General features: G+C 45.2%; 1 protein-coding gene across 1 annotated transcript in view; it reads right to left on the bottom strand.

Annotated features, from left to right (window-relative positions):
* Positions 1-21,401, bottom strand: part of ENTPD3 (ectonucleoside triphosphate diphosphohydrolase 3) — a 28,697-nt gene that overhangs the window by 5,693 nt on the left and 1,603 nt on the right. The window contains 5 exon segments of the mRNA XM_006914814.3: positions 2,160-2,393; positions 3,336-3,495; positions 5,613-5,763; positions 11,134-11,251; positions 18,226-18,353. Of these exon segments, the coding sequence (XP_006914876.1) occupies positions 2,160-2,393; positions 3,336-3,495; positions 5,613-5,763; positions 11,134-11,251; positions 18,226-18,353 (791 nt within the window).

Below are 21,401 nucleotides of genomic sequence, written 5' to 3'. Positions count from 1 at the left end.
AAAATCTTAACTCAAGTAAAATATCGAACACATATTACTTTAAAAACAGAAGAAAAAACATCTTACTTAAAGAGGGAAAGAAAAAAAGTGAACGTGTGCCCCTAATGGCTAACACGCTGTCACAGTGAGACCTGAGCCCCGGGCTGGCTGGAGACCTGTTAATAAGAGGTTAATTTGCAAAGTACATGTCCAGGTGTCACTCTCACCTGCCTGTGTAGGCCCTTAGGTTACAGAAGAGGAAATGAGACCCAGACAGGTGGAACTGACCGAGCCAGTGTTCATGACGTAATAATCCGCACGATCCTTCCAAATCAGGCTTGGCAGCATGTGTTTGGCACGTGAAAGAGGTGGTCAGGCAGATCCAGGCGTGCGTTTGTGGGTGACCCTCATCACACCTGGACCCCGTCCCTCACCTGAGTCAGAAGCTTCCGAGGGCAGGGCCACCCTCTCAGGTACTCAGATGTTGGAGAATGCCCCTGTCCCTGTGAGGAGGCTGGGGTCTCACACCTCTGTCCCCAGTCCTGGGCTCACACCTTGAGACTTGCATTCTCGAACGCAAATGAGACCTTACACAGGTGAAGCATTCGCTTCTCTACTGTAGACTGTTGAATACATGGATAATCATTCTTTAATAAACATGGTGTTTGGGGGGCGCACGTACCCACATACACATATATTCCTCGGGGCAAACCAAATTTAAGAGGCTAGACTCTCTGACCCTCCCTCACCCTGGGAAAAGGATAATTTCACCTTCCTCCTTCTCCTGCCTGAAATTCATAGAAGCCCCCTGCCCTCCACCCGTGCCAGGGCCAGAGCTGGAGGAAGGAACATTAAGCATTGCTAGAAATAAAAGGAGATGGAGAAAAGAGGATTTTCAGAGCTTCTCTCCTGGAAAGAGGCATGTTGGCTGAAATACTCATGGGAAAGCAGCGGGGAGTGGTGGTTAGAGGCCTTCCTAGGGAGAGTCGACTGGGTTGCCCATTGGATTTGGTTTGGCTGACTGTGGGGAAGGGGTGAGAGTCTGGAGTGGGCACTGAGTCTCTTGAGCCATGAAGAGTAGCTGAAGGATGTCGGCCGGGTTCCCCCGCTCTGTCCTCCCAGGCATCGCTGAGCCTCTCTCGACAATACACGTCACGGGCATGTGTACTGAGACTCCAGCCTTTCCCGTGAGGCCGGTGGAGAATCGTGGGGAATGGGCCAGAACTGGATGGTGAATTTTCACAACGCCCCCTGCACAACTGCTCGGTAAATGCAGGGGTCTGAAGATGTGAGTGCTGTCGACAATGCTTTTGTGAGCGAGCCCAATTTTTCTGCAGGCTAGTGTCTGAGGAATGCTGCTGCCAAGGTAGGTTAGAGGGCGGAGGGTCAGCCTAATGACACTGAGTGGTTCACAGGCTGGCCTAGTACTTGTCTCCTGACCCTGGGTCCCATCGGAAGCCAGTATCTGGTTGGTCTCGTGTCCCTCTAGATGATCAAGGCCCCTTCCCTTCACCTTCCCTTCTCAGCCATGGCTGAGATCGATGTCCCCTGAACACTAGAGTTTGGGTCTGGAATGTCATCCATGGCTCTCTGACACACACCACACTACCATCGAGTTTATGTTCGTGACAACCCTACAGCTGGTGCCTGACGCAGCCATCTGCACCGTGGGACAGTTGCCATGTGAATGATTGACCGAAATGATAGAATTCAGTGGCTTGAAAAATCCCACCATATAAAGGGCAGCAAGCCTGCCTAATATAGGCCCATCTGCAGGGAGGCCAAGCCTGGGGGAGCTCTGCCCGCCCCGCTGTCAGCAAGCATTTCTCTCGTGGCCACTTTTATTTTTCTGTCTGCACACAAGGGAGTCTCCAAATTCTCAGGCTTATTTAGCTACTGATTTAAAACAGCTTGTGTCCATAAAGGGAGCCTAGGACCTGAATCATTTATGAAACATCTGGAGCTCTGGATTTCCCTGGACTTCTGATTCAAATACAGAACAGAGAGCGAGTGAGTGAGCGAGCGAGCTTGGACCCCCACGAGTAAACCGGAAAACGGCATTGTTTGCATCCATCTTCTAAATGGAGTGGAAGGGCAGACCCTGGAAGGCAAGGCACCCTCCCCTCCGCTGAGCCCTCCGAGAGAACACCTGCTGCCCCCCAACCTCCCCACTCAGCTACCTGAAGGAGCGTCGCCAGAAACCGCTTCTCAGCCTCGTTCCGGCCGTAACACTGGAAGCTACGTGTGTAGAGCGTGTACACATAGCCGTACAGGGACACCTTCATGACGTCACTGGTGTTCAGCTCCACCTCCTCTCCCACCGCGAAGGATATTTGGGTGGAGGCACCGCCTAAATCCAGGGCACCCGTGGTCTCCACTCCTTTTGGGTGCACCCACATATGCCACAGGTCCTTCTGCAGGGCGGGAAAAGAGAGCAGGAAGAAAGGCCAAAGGCACCATTTCTGTTTGCCCAGAGTGGTCCACCCAAGCCCCGACTCTTACTGCTAAGAACTCTGACGTGGGGGGAGCATTCTGAACCACATTTCTCCCTATGTCAGGGGTGGCGAACTCAAATGCTTGCAGGGGCTGGGCAGGCCACATAAATGAGCGAAGTAGATTGGGTGTTGACAACGGGGAATGGTGAGGACTATGACAAATTGGGGAGTGCATGAGCTGCACTCCGCTCCAGCTGGATGTCGCCACGCAGGAATTTAAGTCCTCTGTGACCAGCACTTCCAACTTCTGGGGGGTGGGGTGGGGAATTTCTGAAATATTAACTATTGGCAATTAATTAAAATTTAAACAATATATTTGAGGAGAAACAAGTCTCTGGCTGGATATGGAATGGGTGTCCTTGGGCTATGCTCTCTGTAGCATGGTGATTGTCTCTTGGAGTCAGCTCTCCTCTGCACCAAAGAAGCAGTGAGTGTGGGGACTGGAATGTAAGGAGACTTGGTGACATGGAATGAGTTGGGAAGCAGACGGCCGGAGGACACTGTCAATTCCAGATGGCTAAGGAACATCTTGGAAAAGTCATTCTCCAGCTGCCCTTCATATGACCGATAGCCCAGTATTAGATTTTGATCCCTCTTGCCTCCAATATCTTATTAGCTAGTAAGTGATGATACGCCCTCTCCCCTGTGCATTTGGTCCTGTTTATGATCCAAGGTTTTGCCCCAGCTATCCATGTCTTTTCTTAGCTTTAGCTATTGTCTCACAGGGGTTCCCTAGTGCATTACACAGTAGGAATGACACAGAACAGATGCCCCTGTTGGCATGCACCTCTGCATAAGCTACCACCCGCAAGGGACAAGATAAATAGCAAGATTAAAAACCATGCATTTGTTTTCACACACCTCCAGGAAATTTCCCATTAAATAGTTGGCTGTAATCCATCCATATATCCCTTCCTCTTGCCCAGAAATGATTTGAGCACCCCTAAAATCAAAGGGCTGGGACTTGAAGTAGTTTTGGATGCTCGCAAGGACTTCATTAGCTGCTGTTTCATTTTGCAACCTATGCAAGGCACAGAACACAAAAGGCTGAGTGCCTAGACAACAGAGCCTTAAAACGATCTCCCTCAGGTGAAAATGTAAACCTCCCCATCCCCAGGGATGATTTTCCAGATGTGTGCAATACATGGCAACCGCTTTTGCAAGCCGAAGCCGCCAGGACAACCGTGAAAGCAGGATGCACTCATTACCTGTCAAACTGCCAAGCAGGAAAACAGCTCCCAGTAAAAATACCACTTGTTCTCTCCTCCCCTACCTGTTCCTGCCCCACTCTCTAGCAACCAGCTAATCAAAAGAGCCTCGTGCTTAATCACTTCTGCTCTGTCTCAGGTCAGCAGAGGAAAGGGGATGAGTGAAGGCACAGGAGTGGTATAAGTAACCTCTTGGGGGCGCCATACGAAGGAGCCTTCATCAGGCCAGAAGGAAGGGGAGCTTAGGAGGAGGGGCGGGAAGGAAGAAGGTTGGCTTTCAACCGTCCCGGCTTCGTCTTTGGAAGGGCTTCATCGTGAGGGGCTAGGATGGCCGCCGTGGCCGTCACTGGTGTGGCAACATAGCACTCTATCACCCATGACATGGTGTTATTGTATCATTCGCCAGCTGTCATTTTACCCTATGGAAGAAAGCTACTTGAAAGATAATTTTCCCTTTCATCAGTGGGTTTGCTCTTGCCTGGAGAAGAAGAAAGAGAAATGCTACAAGCAGAAGTCCATTTCAGTTTAGTAGCAAATTATCAACGCTTGGAAAATAATTCAGAGTTTCCCTAGTTTTATCAGATTCTCATTCATTTTCTTAATATTTGACTTCGCTAGCAATTAAAACGTCAGCTGCTTGCTCAGAAAAAAACAGATCACCATCAGAAAGTTTTACCAGTAGGAGTTAACATTTAATTTATTCAAATGGAACATGCATTCGCTTCTTTTTCCCCCAGGCGGTGAACTTTCTATTCCATAGTTTTTGTCATGGGCTATAAATTACAGAGCCTTTTAATTATTTCTCACTGAAAGGACTGGGAGAAAAAAGCAACTGAAAAAAAAAAAAAAGGCGATTTCTTTGTTTTCGTATGAAAGAAAGAGCAGAAGGAATGAATGTCTATATCATTTCTATTTCAGGTAAACGCAGTCATTTTGAAACACACTGCAGATTCCAAGAGTCAGCAAAGAAATCTGACTTTTTCCACACTCTACTTGGTCAACCAGGACACAGGGACAGGAGCAAGGATAGGAAGCTCAAGGAAAGGGCCCAATCCAACTGAGAATGCTCCATGATTTATTTATTTATTTTTTTTTTGATGATCGTGTTCAAGTAGCTCTGCTTGCTTGTTCCTTTGCATTTTCTTCATGCCCACACATACAATTTTACATTACTGGGATCACAGACAAAGTGGCTTTGAAGCAGAATGAGTGTCATCTTTTGGGGCTAAAGCGTTATTTTCAAAGTTTGGAGCAGCCTCTACCCTGCATAAATTTAAGCTTCAGGGGTTTGTTTTGTTTTTAACTTTTTTTTTTTTAATTTCAAAGTCAAGGAAATACTATAATGGAGGAAGAAATGATGAGAAAGGGTATTCCAAAACAACGCAAGATAGGCTAAAAGTCATGTCTGCAAATTTAGAAGAAACTGCTTACTTGAAGGAAATGAGATATTTGTTTCATAACAACTCCAAAGACTGGAGCGAGGTGCAGAAATTCCATTATTTTAAAGCAGATTTCAGTGACATTTTGTACATGGGTACAAGCTGCATAGCTATGGGTTACACGTAGTGGAGCTGGTTGTACATTGGTGTCGAAACACCAGTGTCAAAAATAGTTTCTACTTTTCTAAAAAACTAGAGGTATACTCCATGAGCAGATTTCATGTTCCTTTCCTTTCTTTCTTTTTTTTTTTTTCTCCAGAGCTCTCAGTAAAATCACCAAAGGCAAGGGAATCCATTTTAGAACTGTTTCTTTCTGGGTATTAAAATAAAGACTAAAAGTTTCCCAACTTTTAAAGCCTAAATTTATGGCAGAACATGAGCTTCTTTCCTGTGGATGTGTTCCCAGAAATAGACTTACATTCTTGGCAAGGTTTACCACATTCTTGGCAATTTTGGTCAAATGGGCTCCTTTGTGCCATGCCAGCCCTTACCTCAGCAAGCGCATCCCAGCTGTGGCTCCCAGGTAAATGCGGGTGGATCTGTAGAGGTGGGCTGGAATCTGCTCCTTGACTTTTTGCATGCAATCCTCGAAGGCTTCGGGGGCATCTTGGGGGTTTCTACTGTAGCTGGAGATCCCAGAGCCTAAAGAGCAAGCAGTCAGCATGTCTTAGCATCCACAGGAACTAACAAGAACAGTACAACCTCCAAATAAGCAAGTTGGCTTTGGAAATCATGTGTTTTAGTAGGGGGTTGAAAACAGGTGGGTGCGCTATGTCCCATGTGATCATACAGATGAGCCAACTCCCAAAATATGGAAAGAAAGAATTACAAAGGTGAAAAAAATGAACCAGAATCTGCTTTAAAAAAAAAAAAATTCTTAAATTGGTAAAGGGATCAAATTTATGATAATGAAAGAAATTAGACTTTGGGTGGTGAAGATACAATAGAATACACAGATATTGAATTATAACATTCACACCTGAGATTTATATAATGTAATTACCCAATGTTACCTCAATAAATTTAATTTAAAAAAAAAAAAATACCCAGTACCCAGGCCTCACCTTCTAGAGTGCCTCGGTCAGTCTATACTTATGTCAATAGCACACTGCCTCAATAAATTTAACAAATGCTCCCACGCTCAGGAAATGGTACCATCACACACACAGTTTCTCAGGGCAGAACTGATGCTCAGGCACTAGCAACCTGGATGCCTCACATTGACTCTATCCTAACATCTTGTTGGCTCTATGTTCAAAATACCTCTCAAATCTGAGCACTTCTAACCCGCTTCTCCAGAACCATTCTAGATCAGAGTCTCTCAACTGTGGCACCGCTAACATTTGGGGCCAGAGGAGAACTCTTTATTATGGGAGCTGTCTTGTGCATTGGGGGATGCTTAGCTGCATCCTTGTCCTCTACCATTAGATGCCAGCAGCACCACCAACTCCAGTCTTGACAATCAAAAACGTCTCCAGGCACTGCCAAATGTTCCCTGGCCAGACCACCATAATGTCATATCTCACCCACATCGCTCTAATAGCTCCTGTTGCCCTGCTCCTAATCTTAGCCTCTGGCCATGTGTTTTACATCAACAAGGTGATCTGTTAAAATTACATATTGTCATAGCTTTTAGTTCCATGATCAGAATCTCCTAATGGCTTCCCAATATATTTTAAAGAAATGAATTACTCAATTCATTTGAGTAAGTCAAAACCCTTACTGCATCTCAAGCTCTCACAGCTCTGCTCCCTGATATATTATATACCTGTTTATTTATTTATTATCTCCTTTGTTAGAATGTAAATTCCCCAACAGCAGAGACTTTGTTTATCTTAGAATTCTCAGTGCCAAGAAACATTACTGGCAAACAGCAGGCACTCAATAAATATTTATTAAACCCATGAATGAATAAATGAATCGATAAATGAGATCTTCAAACCAGCATGCAACCCTACAGCCAGGGGATTGTGTAGTCTAATCTCGAGCAAACAAAATATATTCTGCTACAGTTGGTCCCTAGCAGGGACCAGCAGGATAGGGAGCTGCTGAGAAGCCTTGTTAGAATGTTGACATTTGGCATCTCTAAGCATGTCACTTGAAGGCCTATTTGCATAAGGTCCCTTAAGCCTCCTAGAGGGAAAAGGAGATTGGGCTTACAGACTCATGGGATACTAGGATTCCCAATCTTCTGAACAGAGTTAAAACTGCTATTGCAATCTGGGGACAGAGGGCTGGGCAGATGGCACAAAACTTACTTGAGGTGGGACGAAGCATAAGTCACGTGCCTAGCAAGGGATGCTTTCAGTACTGTAGTAGCCTGGTCCCTGAAGCAACTCTTTGAGGTATTGTAGTGAAGGAGATGGCTAAGCTTAGGCTCCAGTGGAGCTTAAAGATTTTCTAGTCACTGGTGTAAAGGGAAAACACAAACGTCCCTTGTGGCACTGGCACTGCACACTGCAAGAGATAAGGGGCATCAAGGAATCAATGCCCTCCAGGGAACGTTGCTTTACAGCAAGCAGCCAGAGCTACAGACACCAGCCTGGGGACAGTGGGCAAAAGGCAGCACCCAGTGAACTCACAGAAAAGAGCAGCAACCCAGGTCTGATACTCACTAGGGACCTTCTGAGAAATAAATTTCTGAGGGCCACTGCTGAGCGAGCAAGCATACACCACCCCCTCACACTGGATAAAACAAGGTTGTCCAGGGGAAATTTGCAATTGAGAAACCGGAAACCCAGATTATCCCTGGAAAAACAACATGTCCTCGAAGGGATGACACTTAGCAAACTTCGACTCTGTAATTAAGCTCTAGTTTGTTGTCTTTTGGTCATTCAGAGTATATAGGGATCTCTGAGGCTACTGTGATCAAAGGACGGAAGATCCATTTATGGATACGGTGTGGGTCCATGACCTTGTCCCTTCCCTAAATCACACCCTGGGTGGGCCAAGGGCCCCTGCCCCTGAGGGTCGGCCTGTCTTCCTCATGAAAGTCCCACCTCTCCCTCAAGTCAGAGGGCCATCAGGACTGACTTGGCTGAAATGCTTTCCTGAGTCTAAACAGATCTTGTAACTAAGGGACAGAGTCACCTTTTGGCAAGAATATCTACCAGAAGCTCTACAGTGTAGTGTCCCATGGATAATAATAGCTAACACTTATTAAGCACTGACTAACTGTATGCCAGGCATTTGCTACCTGCTTGACATATATTATGTATTTAATCTTCAAATCATTCGTACAGGGGAGGTATTACTATAATCATGCTTTGTATTTTAGAGATAAGAGGGTCAAGACTCAGAGATGTGAGATAATTTCCAGAGCTCACACAACAGGGGTGAGGTGAAGTCTTAATCATCGCCCTGCACTATCCTGTCTTTGCTTGACATGTGTGGTCTCTCTTTCCTAAACAAGCATCCTGCAGCACTTATTCATACTTATAGCTGAGGAAATGGCTTGGAAGTTAGGAGAACAGAGATGGGATCTCTGGCTGAGGTCACAGCAAAGCTACTGCTGCCTGTGTCTTGTGGACAACAATGCAGGCAGTACTCAGAAAACATCCAGGTCTCCTGTGGTGACGAGCCCAGAGAGGTGCCACACAGATGCCCTTCAAATAAAGACTTACTGTCCCAGCTGTCAGCAACTTCAGGGTTTGCCTCTGCTAAAGAGAGCTAGCAGCCTTGCTCAATGTCCTCCTATTCCCAGGATGACAACATCCAATGATTGAAGGTGACAGGAGTATCACAGCCCAGCCACTTCAGGCCGCTGCAACCCAGTGAAGGGTGACTAATTGGCTGAAACTTGTCAGGTCTGCGTTAACCTCTCCTCAGTCCAATCCTTCTTCTTCCTCCTTCCTCCCACAGGTGCAGATCTCTACCTTACATCCCAAACTGCCTCTCCTTTTAGAGAATCTAATCTGTGGTACCTATGCACAAGGGTAGGCGAGCTCTAGGCTGCCCTCGCTGGGAGGCCAGGTGATCAGAACTCACCCTGGCCAATCACAGAAGACTCTTGGGAAAAGCCAGTTCTGCTTCTCAACTATTCCAATGCGATGACCTCCCAGAAATTATAATATTTGGGCAGTTCATTAAGAGAAATGAAGGAGCTATTTAGGGCTGGGAGGACTAGTCTGGAGTCTCTAACCTGCTGTCCTGTGGGTACACCTGTAACCCATTAGGACACACCGATTGGGAAGCCCCAGGCCAACTCGAAGATCATAATGCTCTACAGAGACTGGCTTTCATCATCATCATCATCAAAGTATAGTTGGCATACAATGTTATATTAGTTTCAGGTATACAACATAGTGATTCAACATTTATATATCTTAAGATATGATCACCATACTAAGTCTAGTAACCATCTTCACCATGCAAAGTTATCATACTGCTATTGACTATGTAAAGAGATTAGCTTTTTAAAAGGCTCACACATATACACATTCACTACTAGGCTTGATTATGTAAAGACTTAATTGTAAGAGGCAAAATTAGAAAACTTTGATAGAAGAATATATTTATGGCCACAGGATAGGGAAGAACTTCTTGATGTACAGAAGAGCAAACCATAAAGGAAGAAATCGATAATTGCACCTACATAAGAATTAAGAATCTCTGTTCATCAAAAGACATCATGAAGAGACTAAAATGGCAAACTATAAGCTGTGAGAGGATGTTAGCAACAATATAATAACACCAGAAAAGCATTCATATCCACGTTATATATAAAGAATTCCAATGACTTAATAAGAAAAATCCAAGCAATTCAGTAGAAAAATGAGCAAAAGACATGAACAGGCATTTCACAGGAAACAGAAATGGCCATAAGAAAAGATACTCATCTTTATTGATAACCCAGGGAAATACACATGTCTATCGACAGGGAAAAATGAATGAGCTCCTGCTCCTCATATCAACATAGATGAATCTTAAAACCCAATGTTAGTGAACCAAGCAAATGACAGAAGAATAAATGTTTGATTCTGTTTATATAAACACGTGTTTGATTCCGTTTCCAAAAACAGGAAAAACTAAACACGTTAAGAACAAAACTATAAAGAACATGTAAACACCTAATATAAAACTCAGGGTATGTTGTAGGGGAGGCAGGGAGCTGCATGGGGGGGTCATTAAAGATGCTGATAACGGTCTATTTCGGGGGTTGGCGGCACATGGGTTTTTTGTGCAGTCCGTATAAGACAATTTTTACATTTCAAAATGGTGGGTAGAGGAATTAAAAGAAGAATTGTATCTTGTAACTTGTGAGCATTATAATGAAATTCAAAATTTCAGGGTCCATAAGTAAAGCCGTCCTGGAGCAGAGCCATGCCTATTTACACATTGCCCATCTCCCTCCACCCCATCTCCCTCTCACCCACAAACACCTCTTGGAAGACAATTTCCCATGGGTCTCTCATGTTTCCATGTGCTTTATGAGCAGAGGCACTGGCTGCCTTTGTTCTGGACTATCTTCTCAAGAATATTTGCAGACAGAGATAAGTTTCACCCCCAGAGCAAAAGGTAGGCCTGATCAGTGCCCTTTATAAATGTTTCGTATTCCCTAATCTCAAATTTCTCTTCTGTAATGTAACCCACTGCGTGGGCAGGTACTATCTGGCCCTCTTTACACTACTCGGTGCAAATTGGGGCTAAGAGAACCAGCATAAGAAAATGCTGATACTCTGGCTATTGCTATTGCTGTGAATAATAAACTGTCCTTCGTTTTGGACCTAGTAGTCTTGTGTCTTCCACCAGCATCCATGAAAGAGTGGCAGAGTAATATCACAGATCATTCACAATTCTTGACATACCCCCCCATCCTGCCATGTTTCACAGAGAAGGGAAGTGACTGCACAAGGTCACTGTACTGCTGAGTAGCAGCACTAGCATAAAAATCTCATATTTTCCTGACACCCAGCCCGGGCAGCTTCGCAGGACCATCTCCCAGGGCTCCAGAGGACATTTGGATGCTAGCTTGCTTCCCTTTAGGCCTCCCAGACTCAGTCTGGGCCTTACCTTTCACACTACATTTGCAGGTTTGACTGACCACTCCAGTGTTATTCTCCTTCTCTGCTGGCCACTGATACACGTAGACGGTGGTTCTGGAAGACCCGGCATCGAGCACAATTCCATACTGTATGAAAGGAGAAAAGGGAGAATCAGAAATGCACCGGGACACTGAGGCCTCCTTTCCCCAGCGGGTGATTGAGAGCCCCAAATACTCTCCAGAGCTTAATCCACTTAGGTAGGGGCTGACCAAGAAGGAAAAACTATTTTCTTCTTGGACTGTGGGGGAGGAGATAGAGTGAGATGAGTCACGTGTTCTAGGGCATGGTTCTCAGCTTTGGCCACACATTAGAATCATTGGGGAGTTTTTGAAACTCCCAGTGCTGAGGCTGCACCCCAGATCCATTCAATCAGAATCTCTGGGAGCGGACCCAGGCATCAACAGTTTTTAAAGCTCCCTTAATGATTGCAATACACAGCCAAGGTTAAAAAGCAGTACTCCAAAGATCTTACGTACAAAGACAGGTCCCCTGATACCCCCTCATCTGGACCACTGAGGTGGGGGACGGGAGCCACCCAGGTCTCAGGAAGGAAATAAATAGTCAGTCACCTGCTGCCCTCTATTTTCCAAACTTTTGGCCTATCAGCTTGGGAATAAACAAAAAAAAAACTAAAGGAAGGAAGCTCTCACATGAGAAAAACACATTATATCCGTGTCAGCCCTCAGAGTTAAAGTATTCATAACGAAGGAGGGGAAAACCCAAATAGAAACTCGTGTTGGCATACTGTCCCACTCTGATAACAAACGGACAGAAGGGTGTTGCAAGGTCACTGCCGGGACTGGCTGTGCACAGCAGAGTAGCCTGGGATCCCCAGACCATCTCGCCCAGCGTGAGGCAGGCACCAGGAAGCTTCGCCTGAAGGTGTGGCCCAGCCCAGGCCCTGGACCAGCCTGACCAGGAGAGAACGTGTGTTCGCAGCCTGTGGGGATTGAATGAGTAATGCTGACCCAAGCCAGTATCTGGCTGGGCCTGGAGTCAGTTCCGGGTATTTGAGCCTTCTGGGTGGCAGCTTTTCCCTGGTTCCACCGACGCTGTCCCAGGGAGGAAGATGAAGTTGGGTTCTGGGAGCAGGCCAAGTCGGACAGATTCTTGCATTTATGACCCTGAGTAAGAGGCCTAACCTCTCTGGTCTCCCTCATCTTTAGACAACTTACTTTTAGAATTAAGTAGGAGACCAAATGCCTAATGGTTAGTGGCTGCTCAATAAATACAGGCTACTATCACATATTAAAAAACCAGTAAAGCAAAATAAACAAAAGAACAAAGCAAGGAAAAAAGGAAAGAAAAGTAAGTAACACCTCTCAAATCAACTATCGTTATATATCTTTCCTAATGGTCTTATGTAGCATACAGCTACATAAATACATATGTGTTTAGACTTATGTTTTGAAATCAATGCAGGATTATATTGTACATAATCCTTTCCATTATATTGTACATAATTCTTTCTTAAAATTATATCATGAATATCTCTCCATGCCTGTAAACATAGACGGGTATCACCATTTTCAGTACAATCATCGCATCCACTGTGAGATGTACAATAATTTATTTCCTCAATTCCCTGATTCTAGACATGTAGGAGGTTTCCAACTTTCTACTATCACAAATTCTTGCTTCATTTGAAATGGGACCAAATAAAAAAAAAATGTTGCTCCAGCTCCTGAATCACAGCTTCTCCATTATATGAGACAGAACATCCTGTGTTCATTGGTATTTGAACTTGGACAGCCTCTTAATCTCAGCTCTTCAGTCTGATGAATGCTGATCAGATCCTGACATGACACCTCCCCTGGCAAATAAAGGAGGCATTGTTCACAATCCATTCCAGGCAGAGCCTCAGCATGAGACCAAAGCACAGGTTGAAACAGAAGGCAAGAAGGAAACCAGGCCCTCTACATTATCCATGGGCTTTCTTTCCTCCCTCCAGCTGTCCACCTGATCAGCATGCATGGGCCCCTCCATGCCTGTACTGACCCATAAGCCGGAAAAGAGAGAATAAGGGGGTGACTCCAGGGGGTAACTGCCTTTCCCCTAATCTTTACTCCAACCCTACATGAAGCATGCATTTTCCCTGTGTATGAAGCCAGGGTTGCTGGGTCAAGATCAGAAGGAAGGAAGGACGTCCATTCTCACTGTGGCTCCAGCTAAAGTCCAGTTTTTGCCAAGATGGAAGGTGGCCATGGGCTCCGCTCTGTGAGCCTGGAGAGATGGCTGCCCACCAGGCACCCGCTGAAGGGCTGACAGGGTCCGGCCGTGAGGCCCAACGCTACTTCTGTCTAACAATGAACCACCTTCACCATCGTTCACTGACATTTTCAAACATGGAAAAGTGGATCTTTAATGAGTGTTCAGAGTTCATTTGCCCAGATCGGTGGAACTTGGTGTCGTTCCAGGGAGGGTGGGGGAGAGGGGACGAATCTCATTCCGTTCAGCTGGGCAGGTGATGCTAGGATGAGAAACAGTAAGTAACCCGCTGTCTAACACAGTGTCAGAAAAAAATATGGCTTGAATATGGAACTGAAGACATACTCAGAGGCTTAACCAAAAATAAAGTCTTCCATTGGACCCCATGGTCCGAAACTTAAGGACTGTGTGAGCTTCTGACAAAAGCAAAAGCAATGATCATAAGATCAGCTTTCTTAGATTTGTTTTTCATCATCATCATCATCACTATGAGAGAAATAGTAATAGTAATAAACATTTATTGAGTACTTATAATATGCCAGGCACTGCACAAAGTGCTTTAGTGTTATTATATCTATAAAGCAGGTGTTATCATCATCCCCACTTGAGAGATGGGAACACTGCGGCTCACAGAGGTAAGTAATTGCCCAAGGTCACAGACTTGGGATAAGCCTGGGCCTAACAGGCTCTCAACCCTGTACTCGTAGCCCCCACGCGTTCACGGAGTTCCAAGGAAACCAGGTCTAATGAGGCGACTGACTGTTCAGTAAACAAGGTGCCTGAGATGGTCTGGCAGACTGTGTTTGTTCAGACAAAACGTCTCCGGAAAGCAAACTCTTAGTTAAGTGGCCTGCAGATCTGACCGGAGGGGAGGTTAAGGAGCCAGGGCTCCTTCTGGAAAGGAAGAAACCAATTACCCAACTCTCACTCTTCAAGGGGTAGACCAGGGCGGGCCAGGGCCGGAGATCCAGGCTGGTGATCCAGGCTTGATGATGGCTAGAAGGGAATGCTTTTAACACAGGCTGGCCCGGGGCTTGTGTTTTGGAGAGTAACAGCCAAGCATAGGAGAGTGACCCAACATGGCGAACTAATGTGACCTGAACAGGTGACAGGAGAAAAGCCTTGCTTGTCCCCGAAACTCTGAGACTATGCAGGCCCTTCTTCAACAGTGACATCATGTAGCCGCAAGAGGCAACGGCAATGGTATTGATCATGCTGGACTGAGAAACTCTAGGGCTTCTGGACAATTGTTGACTGGAGGTGAGGACCATGAAGCCTCAGGAGGAAGATACGGGTCTCAAATGATCATAAAGCTGGTGGGGACCTGAGTGAACAACATGTTTACTCTTCAGCTGGTAGAGCAGATCAGACCTGTAACAATGAAAAAAGGGGCTGCGGACATGTCAGCCCTCAGATAAGAACAAGGTTAGGTAACCCAAAGTTGGATTTAATTGCCACATATCATGGCCTTTCAAGAGAACTTGAGACACATTCCAGCCCCCGCCCCTAGGGAGGCTGCTGTGGAGCTGGCCCCTCGCAACCAACTGCCAGGTTCACACCAACACCAAGGCGAAGCAGGGCTCTTGGCAGGAAAACATGAACATGACGATTAAGCCCTCGCAGTCATTCAACTGCACCCCCACAACCTCCCTTCCCACCCCGAGCACACCGTGCAAAAGTTTTCTCAACACCCTGAGAAAAGCTGCACGTGGAAGGTTCTCTCCCAAGGCTGGTTCCACTGGCCTAGAACGTCTGCGCTCTCTCACATCGAATCCACCCAACTAAGCAGAATGGGCCTTCGGAGCCAGTTTTCCAATGCTACGACTTCCTGTCCTCTACGACTGTGACTGGGGACTGAGAGACAGCAAGATTCTGAAGAGCTGAAACATCCCCTCTGAACTGTCTGCTAATTGGCGAAGGCGCGTCTTCTGGTCCAACCCTTGCTTCAGGCCGGTGTTCTCTGCTCTCTTCTGGGCCGGTTCTGCTATGTTCAATCTGCAGAATCGAGGGCAGCTGTTCGCTCTGTCTGTTCTATTTCATCTGCAGAATGGGGTTAATAACAATCGTATCTACGTGGAACAGTCCCTGCGGTTTCCCTGCCCACAGTCCCTCAGGCCTCACCACCGGGATGTCCAACCTGTCTAACCATCAACCTGTCCAACCGGGAACTTTCTAGTTTCCCTGCCCACAGTCCCTCAGGCCTCACCACCGTGATGTCCAACCGGGAACTTTCTTCCTGCCCGAAGGCTATCTCTAGTGGCCTGAGCATACAATGCACCAGGAGTACCAGAGTTAACATTCCCCAGGGAGCAGCCTTTCAGCTGATGACTGACGGAAGTGGTGTGTAAATACGCTCTTGAGGAGCCCAGCTGGCAGGCAGGTGTTCTGTGCGTGCCCCTTGGTAGAGGACAACCCTGAGATGCCTTCTTCGGTGACCCCGTGGCATCCTCAGCAGGACTGAGCCCCAGGTGCCCACAGTGGCAACCTGTCTCTCTTCCCCACTCCCCGTATTCATGCTTCCTGGGGCCAACCTCAGGTGTCCTATTGTCACGTGCCTCTTTGCCTGGGGGAACCCACCTGAGACAGCAGCATTAAAACCGTGGCCCTCCATATGGCCCGGGATTCTCCTTTCTCCACTCAGTTTATTCTTCTGGTCTTCTATCCACTTCCTCCATGTCCCCCAGTATGAACAGAGGTGAGTATAAACTTACGCCCCAGAATAAGTGGAAGTCAGCAGCTGCCAACCGCCTGACCAGCCCATGCCTAACTTTTGTAGGGCCTGAGGGAAAATTTTACAAATGAAAACTTTTGTCCTGCTCACCCCACTCCACCTGTCTTCTTCCCACTCCTGGCAAGTCTACAGAGTCAAGAGGTTCGTGCACCTGTTTGTTGACTGTAAGAGGTGGGACAGCTCGGACCCCACGTCCATCCTCTGTCTATATTCCCTGCAAGCAGTGGCCTCTCTGCCGTTTCTCAGACCAGTGGTGAGGTTGGATCTCTGGAGGAGGCCCATGCAGATCCTAGGGCCCCGGACACCACAGCATGTTCTAGAAGAGGAACCGTGACTCTGGGAGGGCATATGCCCTCGTCCCATGGAGGGAGTGAAGGTCCCTTTGAAATACGCGGCCCAGGGCAGGGCCCCAGTTACTCAGGTCTAAGGGCAGGACTAGCCTCCCTCCTAATCAGGAAAAACTTCTCTCCCTCAATTCAACAAACTTTCCTGCATCTGCACCCATCCCCCCACCTTCCCTCCTATGCCAACGAGGACATGTGCTCTTATCACAAGGCAACACCTCCTCCCGGGTTCCCGGTTTAGAACTCAGGACCAGGGAAGGTGGCAGGTAACTGAAGAGAGCCCTGGGAACAGAAGGGGCTGGTTTTCAGTTCTGTCTTGCCATCTACTGGCCAAATCTATGTTTTTTCACTTGTAAAATACTGGTCACAGTGTTTGCTTTGCTCGCCTTCTAGAGTTGGCACGAGAGTTAAATGAGATTACTCCAGAAAAAGTGCTCAATAAACTGAAGAGCAATTTACAAAGTATAAGAAGATGGTTTTACTCTCAGTTGCAATCCTGATTTTATATAGTTTATAGAAGAAGGCAGTGCCCGGAGTTTGAGAAAACAGCTTCTCAAAATGCCTTTGGACAACCAGATAATTTGTTTCCCTCTCATTATCGGACAGTTACATAAGGTTTCTTTTTCCTTTTTATTCATGTTATTCCTGGGGGCTGAGATTCTTAAATAAAATGAACTACATTCTTAAATAAAGGAACTAAATGCCATTATCTAAAGGAGATTTTACTTTCGTCCTATAGAAAAGTAGTCTCGGAATGGCGGCTCAAACTCATCCACAGAGCCCAGGCAATATTAGTCTCTTATCTTTTAAAAACTTCTATCTCAGATATAGTCATCGATCAGTCACTGACAGCAGGAAGATGCTAGAAAGGACTCGTGAGGTCAAGTGTAAATGCTGAATGAGATTCGAATAACACAGTTGGTCCTAATTACCTGGCCCATAGGTCTCTCGAGCTAAAAAGGGGTTTTACATTTTTAGAGTCATAAGAAGACAGAAATAAAAGGATGCACGTGCAGCAGAGACTATGAATGGCCCTAGAAGTCTAAAATATGTACTATTTGGCCCTTTACAGGACAAGTATGCTGACCTCTACCTACTGATCGAAGGACTCGCTGACTCTCTTCTCCTTTCATTTGATAGTCCCTCATGGGATCACCTCCCATCATCCTTACAGCCAAGGCTGGGGTGATATATATGATTCTCAGGCTCCCAGAGGTCATCTAAGAGGTCATCTGAGGATGGACCTATCAAAGGCTGAGAATGGCCTCTGGAAGTGAGCACAAGGTCCTGAGTACTTTTTTCAGCTCGAGTCAGAAGGATCATGGCCCAGGTCTAGACTGAGGAGAAGTAGCACAAACACAGCTCACGGAGACATTGTCAAGTCCTCGATTTTTTGTTCGCCCAGGCTAGGCCGGAAGAGGTGCCCGGGTCCCCTAATCGCCCCTCGTGATGACGGATGTGTGCTCTGGGGAATGCACAAGCTGGTGAATCTTTGGTAGCCATCTGTAATTACTAGCTACAAAGTGTAGCTTCAATTCCATGAGTCAGGGGTCAAAGCAAGACCATAGAGTCCTTGGAAGTGTCGTTACTGTCCATGCGTGGCCTCAGACATCACAAACCCAGCATGCCTGGACCTTCTCCTTTGGGTTTTACGCCACCTTTCCCGGCTCCAGCTGGAGGCAGGGAAAACAGTTTTCTTATCGTCTCACTCATGACTTTGGAATAATTGATGTCATAGCTCATTTCTCCCCTTCGGTGCCAATCCCTTCACGCTTACCTTTGGTCCTGGAAGAAGGATCTCTTTCTGGTGAATCTGGATGAGGGTGATAGCCACCAGCACCACAACACTCAAAAGCAAGACCACCAAGGCGACAATGGCTGGCGTTCGGGAGAGGGCCTTGAGGCCTAAGGCGAGAAGACCCAGAAGACACGTGAGAGGAAAGCAGGGACCAGGCACTGGCCTTCTTTGTAGAACCCATGGCCTGTGCTATGTGTGTACGTCACTTCTTCTGTGAGACTTTCGTGAGACCCACACTTTTAAGGCAGAGCAGCGACTGGGCTCCAATACCCATTCATCATTCCCCCAAAGAGTGAACTAAAACAGCGTTTGCAGGACGGGTATGCGTGGTTAGCTTTGTGGAATTTCCTAACGTATGCTATGCATATTACTCCTGGTCTCTGAGATGATTTACAGTAACATTTGTTTCAATGTAGATTTGAAAAATACGGGGTGATATGTTTGAAAAAAAAAGTAGATGATATAATATTTCATTTAAAAATAATCGCAGATAAATTAAAAATATTAATACTTTAATTCATATATAATCAATGATTTACTTTGAAGATCAGTACACGGTCACTTATTATCAAATAAATGGTGACATGTCTGAATATCTGAAGTATTTGGGTTTCCAATAAGAATTCACCTTCAGTCATTTTTCCTGTACCTACAGTGAAGGCACAAGGTCTCACCTGCATCTTCACAAAGACTATCTAGACCCCAATCCATGTGTTTCTTCCCAAATGGGTCATGTAATCTCTGGTATTTGTATTTTAATCATAATATGTAAACTATATCTATCCATTTGAAAGGAAAAAAAATAAAGTACGTGAATAATCTTAAACTAAGTATATAGCCCCTGAGTAAAGATATATTATTCTATATATATCGTGTAAAAATATGTTATATACCATCATAAACTATGTCTATTTATTAACTTTAAACTAATATTGCTTAACTAGAAGATTACTAGCAGATACTTACTTGAGTCTTAAGAAACAAGTGTGGGCTAATGAAAATTTCATAAAGTGGCAACTAGATTTTTAAAAAGAAAGAAAGAAGCTAGTACTGTACTATACTGAAATGATTCCATTTGTGGGAAATTCTAAAGCGGGCAGGTGATAGAAATCAGAACAGTTATTGTTTGGGGGTCGGGAGAAGGGATTCAAGGAACACATGGGCACTTTCTAGGGTAATGAAAATGCTCTATATCTTAATAAGATTGTGGATGATATGGGTGTATGCATTTGTCCAAATTCATCAAATCTTTCAAAGTCCTTTGGGAAAACCTAAAAATCAAAGGAAACCAGCTCCTTAGGTGTAATTTCACGTGAGGAAAAAAAAAGACATAAATTACACCTACCCTAAAAACATATCTCTTTGGTAGGCCAGAATACCCAGTTTAGAGGCACAGCTTAAGTTCTATATATAAATTTCACTATATATAAATTATGCATAATTTTTTAAAATATTTTTTTATTTTTAAATTACAGTTGGCATATAATATTATATTAGTTTTGGGAATTATACTTAATTTTTTAAAAAGATAAAAAGACATGCAATTAAAATATTGACTATATAATAGTCTTGGTAGAACTATTATGACATAAATGTACATGATGACACCCAAATGGCTGAAATATGATAAACACTAGCATAACAGGAAGATCACTGGATTCAGAGAATCCCAGTATGTCTCTCACCATTGGGTACTTAAAAGTAGATTAATAAAAATTAAATAAAATCAAAAACTCAGTTCCTCACTCTGGCCACATCTCAAGTGCTGGATAACCACGTGCGGCTCGTGGCTACCATACTGACTGGGCAGCTGTGGAACATTTCCATCACTGTAGAAAAGTTATACTGAACAGAAATGGGGTAGATTCCATCCTATTTCAGAACAGTTACCCTTAGACCATCCTAACCTATGCTTTACTCCATTATTTTTAGGAGACTTTTTTCTGGAAGAAAAAAAAAAAGACGTGTATACCACCATAATAGCATTAGACTCAGAACCAATATCCAGCCATATCACAATACTCACTACCTGGGGTGGCCAGTCATGCAGCGGGTCTCAGTGGCTCAGAATAGCCATCTCTTTCTGTCCCATCTGACCCCCTGCAGTATAGATGCTGCCACAGACACTTCTTGATGTCAAGGTCATCACTCAATGCCTTAATTCTTCTACCTCATCATCGGGAATTTAAACTGGCACAGCATCAGTGAAGGGCAATTTGTCAATAGTTACTCACAATAATTGCAAAATGTGTATATTATGACTTGCAATCTCACTTCAGGGAATTTATTCCACAGAACTAGTCTCGCATGTGTAAAATGACTTATATACAAAGTTACTCATTGCAGAATCATTCGTGATAGCAACTGGAGGGGGGATAACCACCATGGAGTTGACCTTCAGAGTTCTAAAGGGGTCCTAGCTCACTTTCCTGTGATTCTGTAAAAAAGTACATGAACCCAGATAGAAACCAGTTTATCCAGAGAGGCAAACTTAGCATTAAGTTTTAAAGAATCCACATGTCAGTGTTAGTTTAAAGGACTTTTTTTTTTCTCTAACTAGACATAGGAGAGGTTCTATCTGCCAAGTTAAAATTGTTCTTTGGAAGGAATGTAACAAGTTAGTCTCTACGTGTGATGTTTAGTATATGTATTAAAAGTTCAAGTGTTTAGGGGAAAACCTGGAAATCAAAGTAAACCAGCTCCTTAGGTACAATTTTCCTTTACCATAACAAAAAGATTTATATAAATCGCCCCTACTACCCTAAAATCATATCCTTTGCAAGACAAGAATACCCAATTTAAGGGTGTGACTAAAAACATCTGTCCACTGGGAGGGAAGCGGGAGGGAAGCAGTCTCCTGACCACAGCCATATGCTGGGCTCCTAAGTCTTCTGTGCTTCAGCAGTTTTTTAGGTAAAAAGCTATGATTACCTTAAGCAAACCCTTGCCCAGGCAGAAAAGCCTGTCACACAGCAAAATGGACTAGACGTGGTCTCATTCGCTTAGGGAACGGGGGCTAGAGCTGTGCTGTCATTGGCTGTACAAACACGGTCATTACAAACTGCCTGCCTGAGAGTGGAGGAGCCCGAGCCTTCTGGCCTTTGGTATGAGCAACTGCAAAAGGTGCTCCAGAAGCCGGCAGGGGGGTCAAGCTT

Source organism: Pteropus alecto, unplaced genomic scaffold (assembly GCF_000325575.1).
Source record: "Pteropus alecto unplaced genomic scaffold, ASM32557v1 scaffold156, whole genome shotgun sequence".
In the NCBI taxonomy this organism is placed as follows: domain Eukaryota; kingdom Metazoa; phylum Chordata; class Mammalia; order Chiroptera; family Pteropodidae; genus Pteropus; species Pteropus alecto.
Note: the sequence above shows the minus strand (reverse complement) of the source record. Positions and strands in the feature narration are given on the sequence as shown.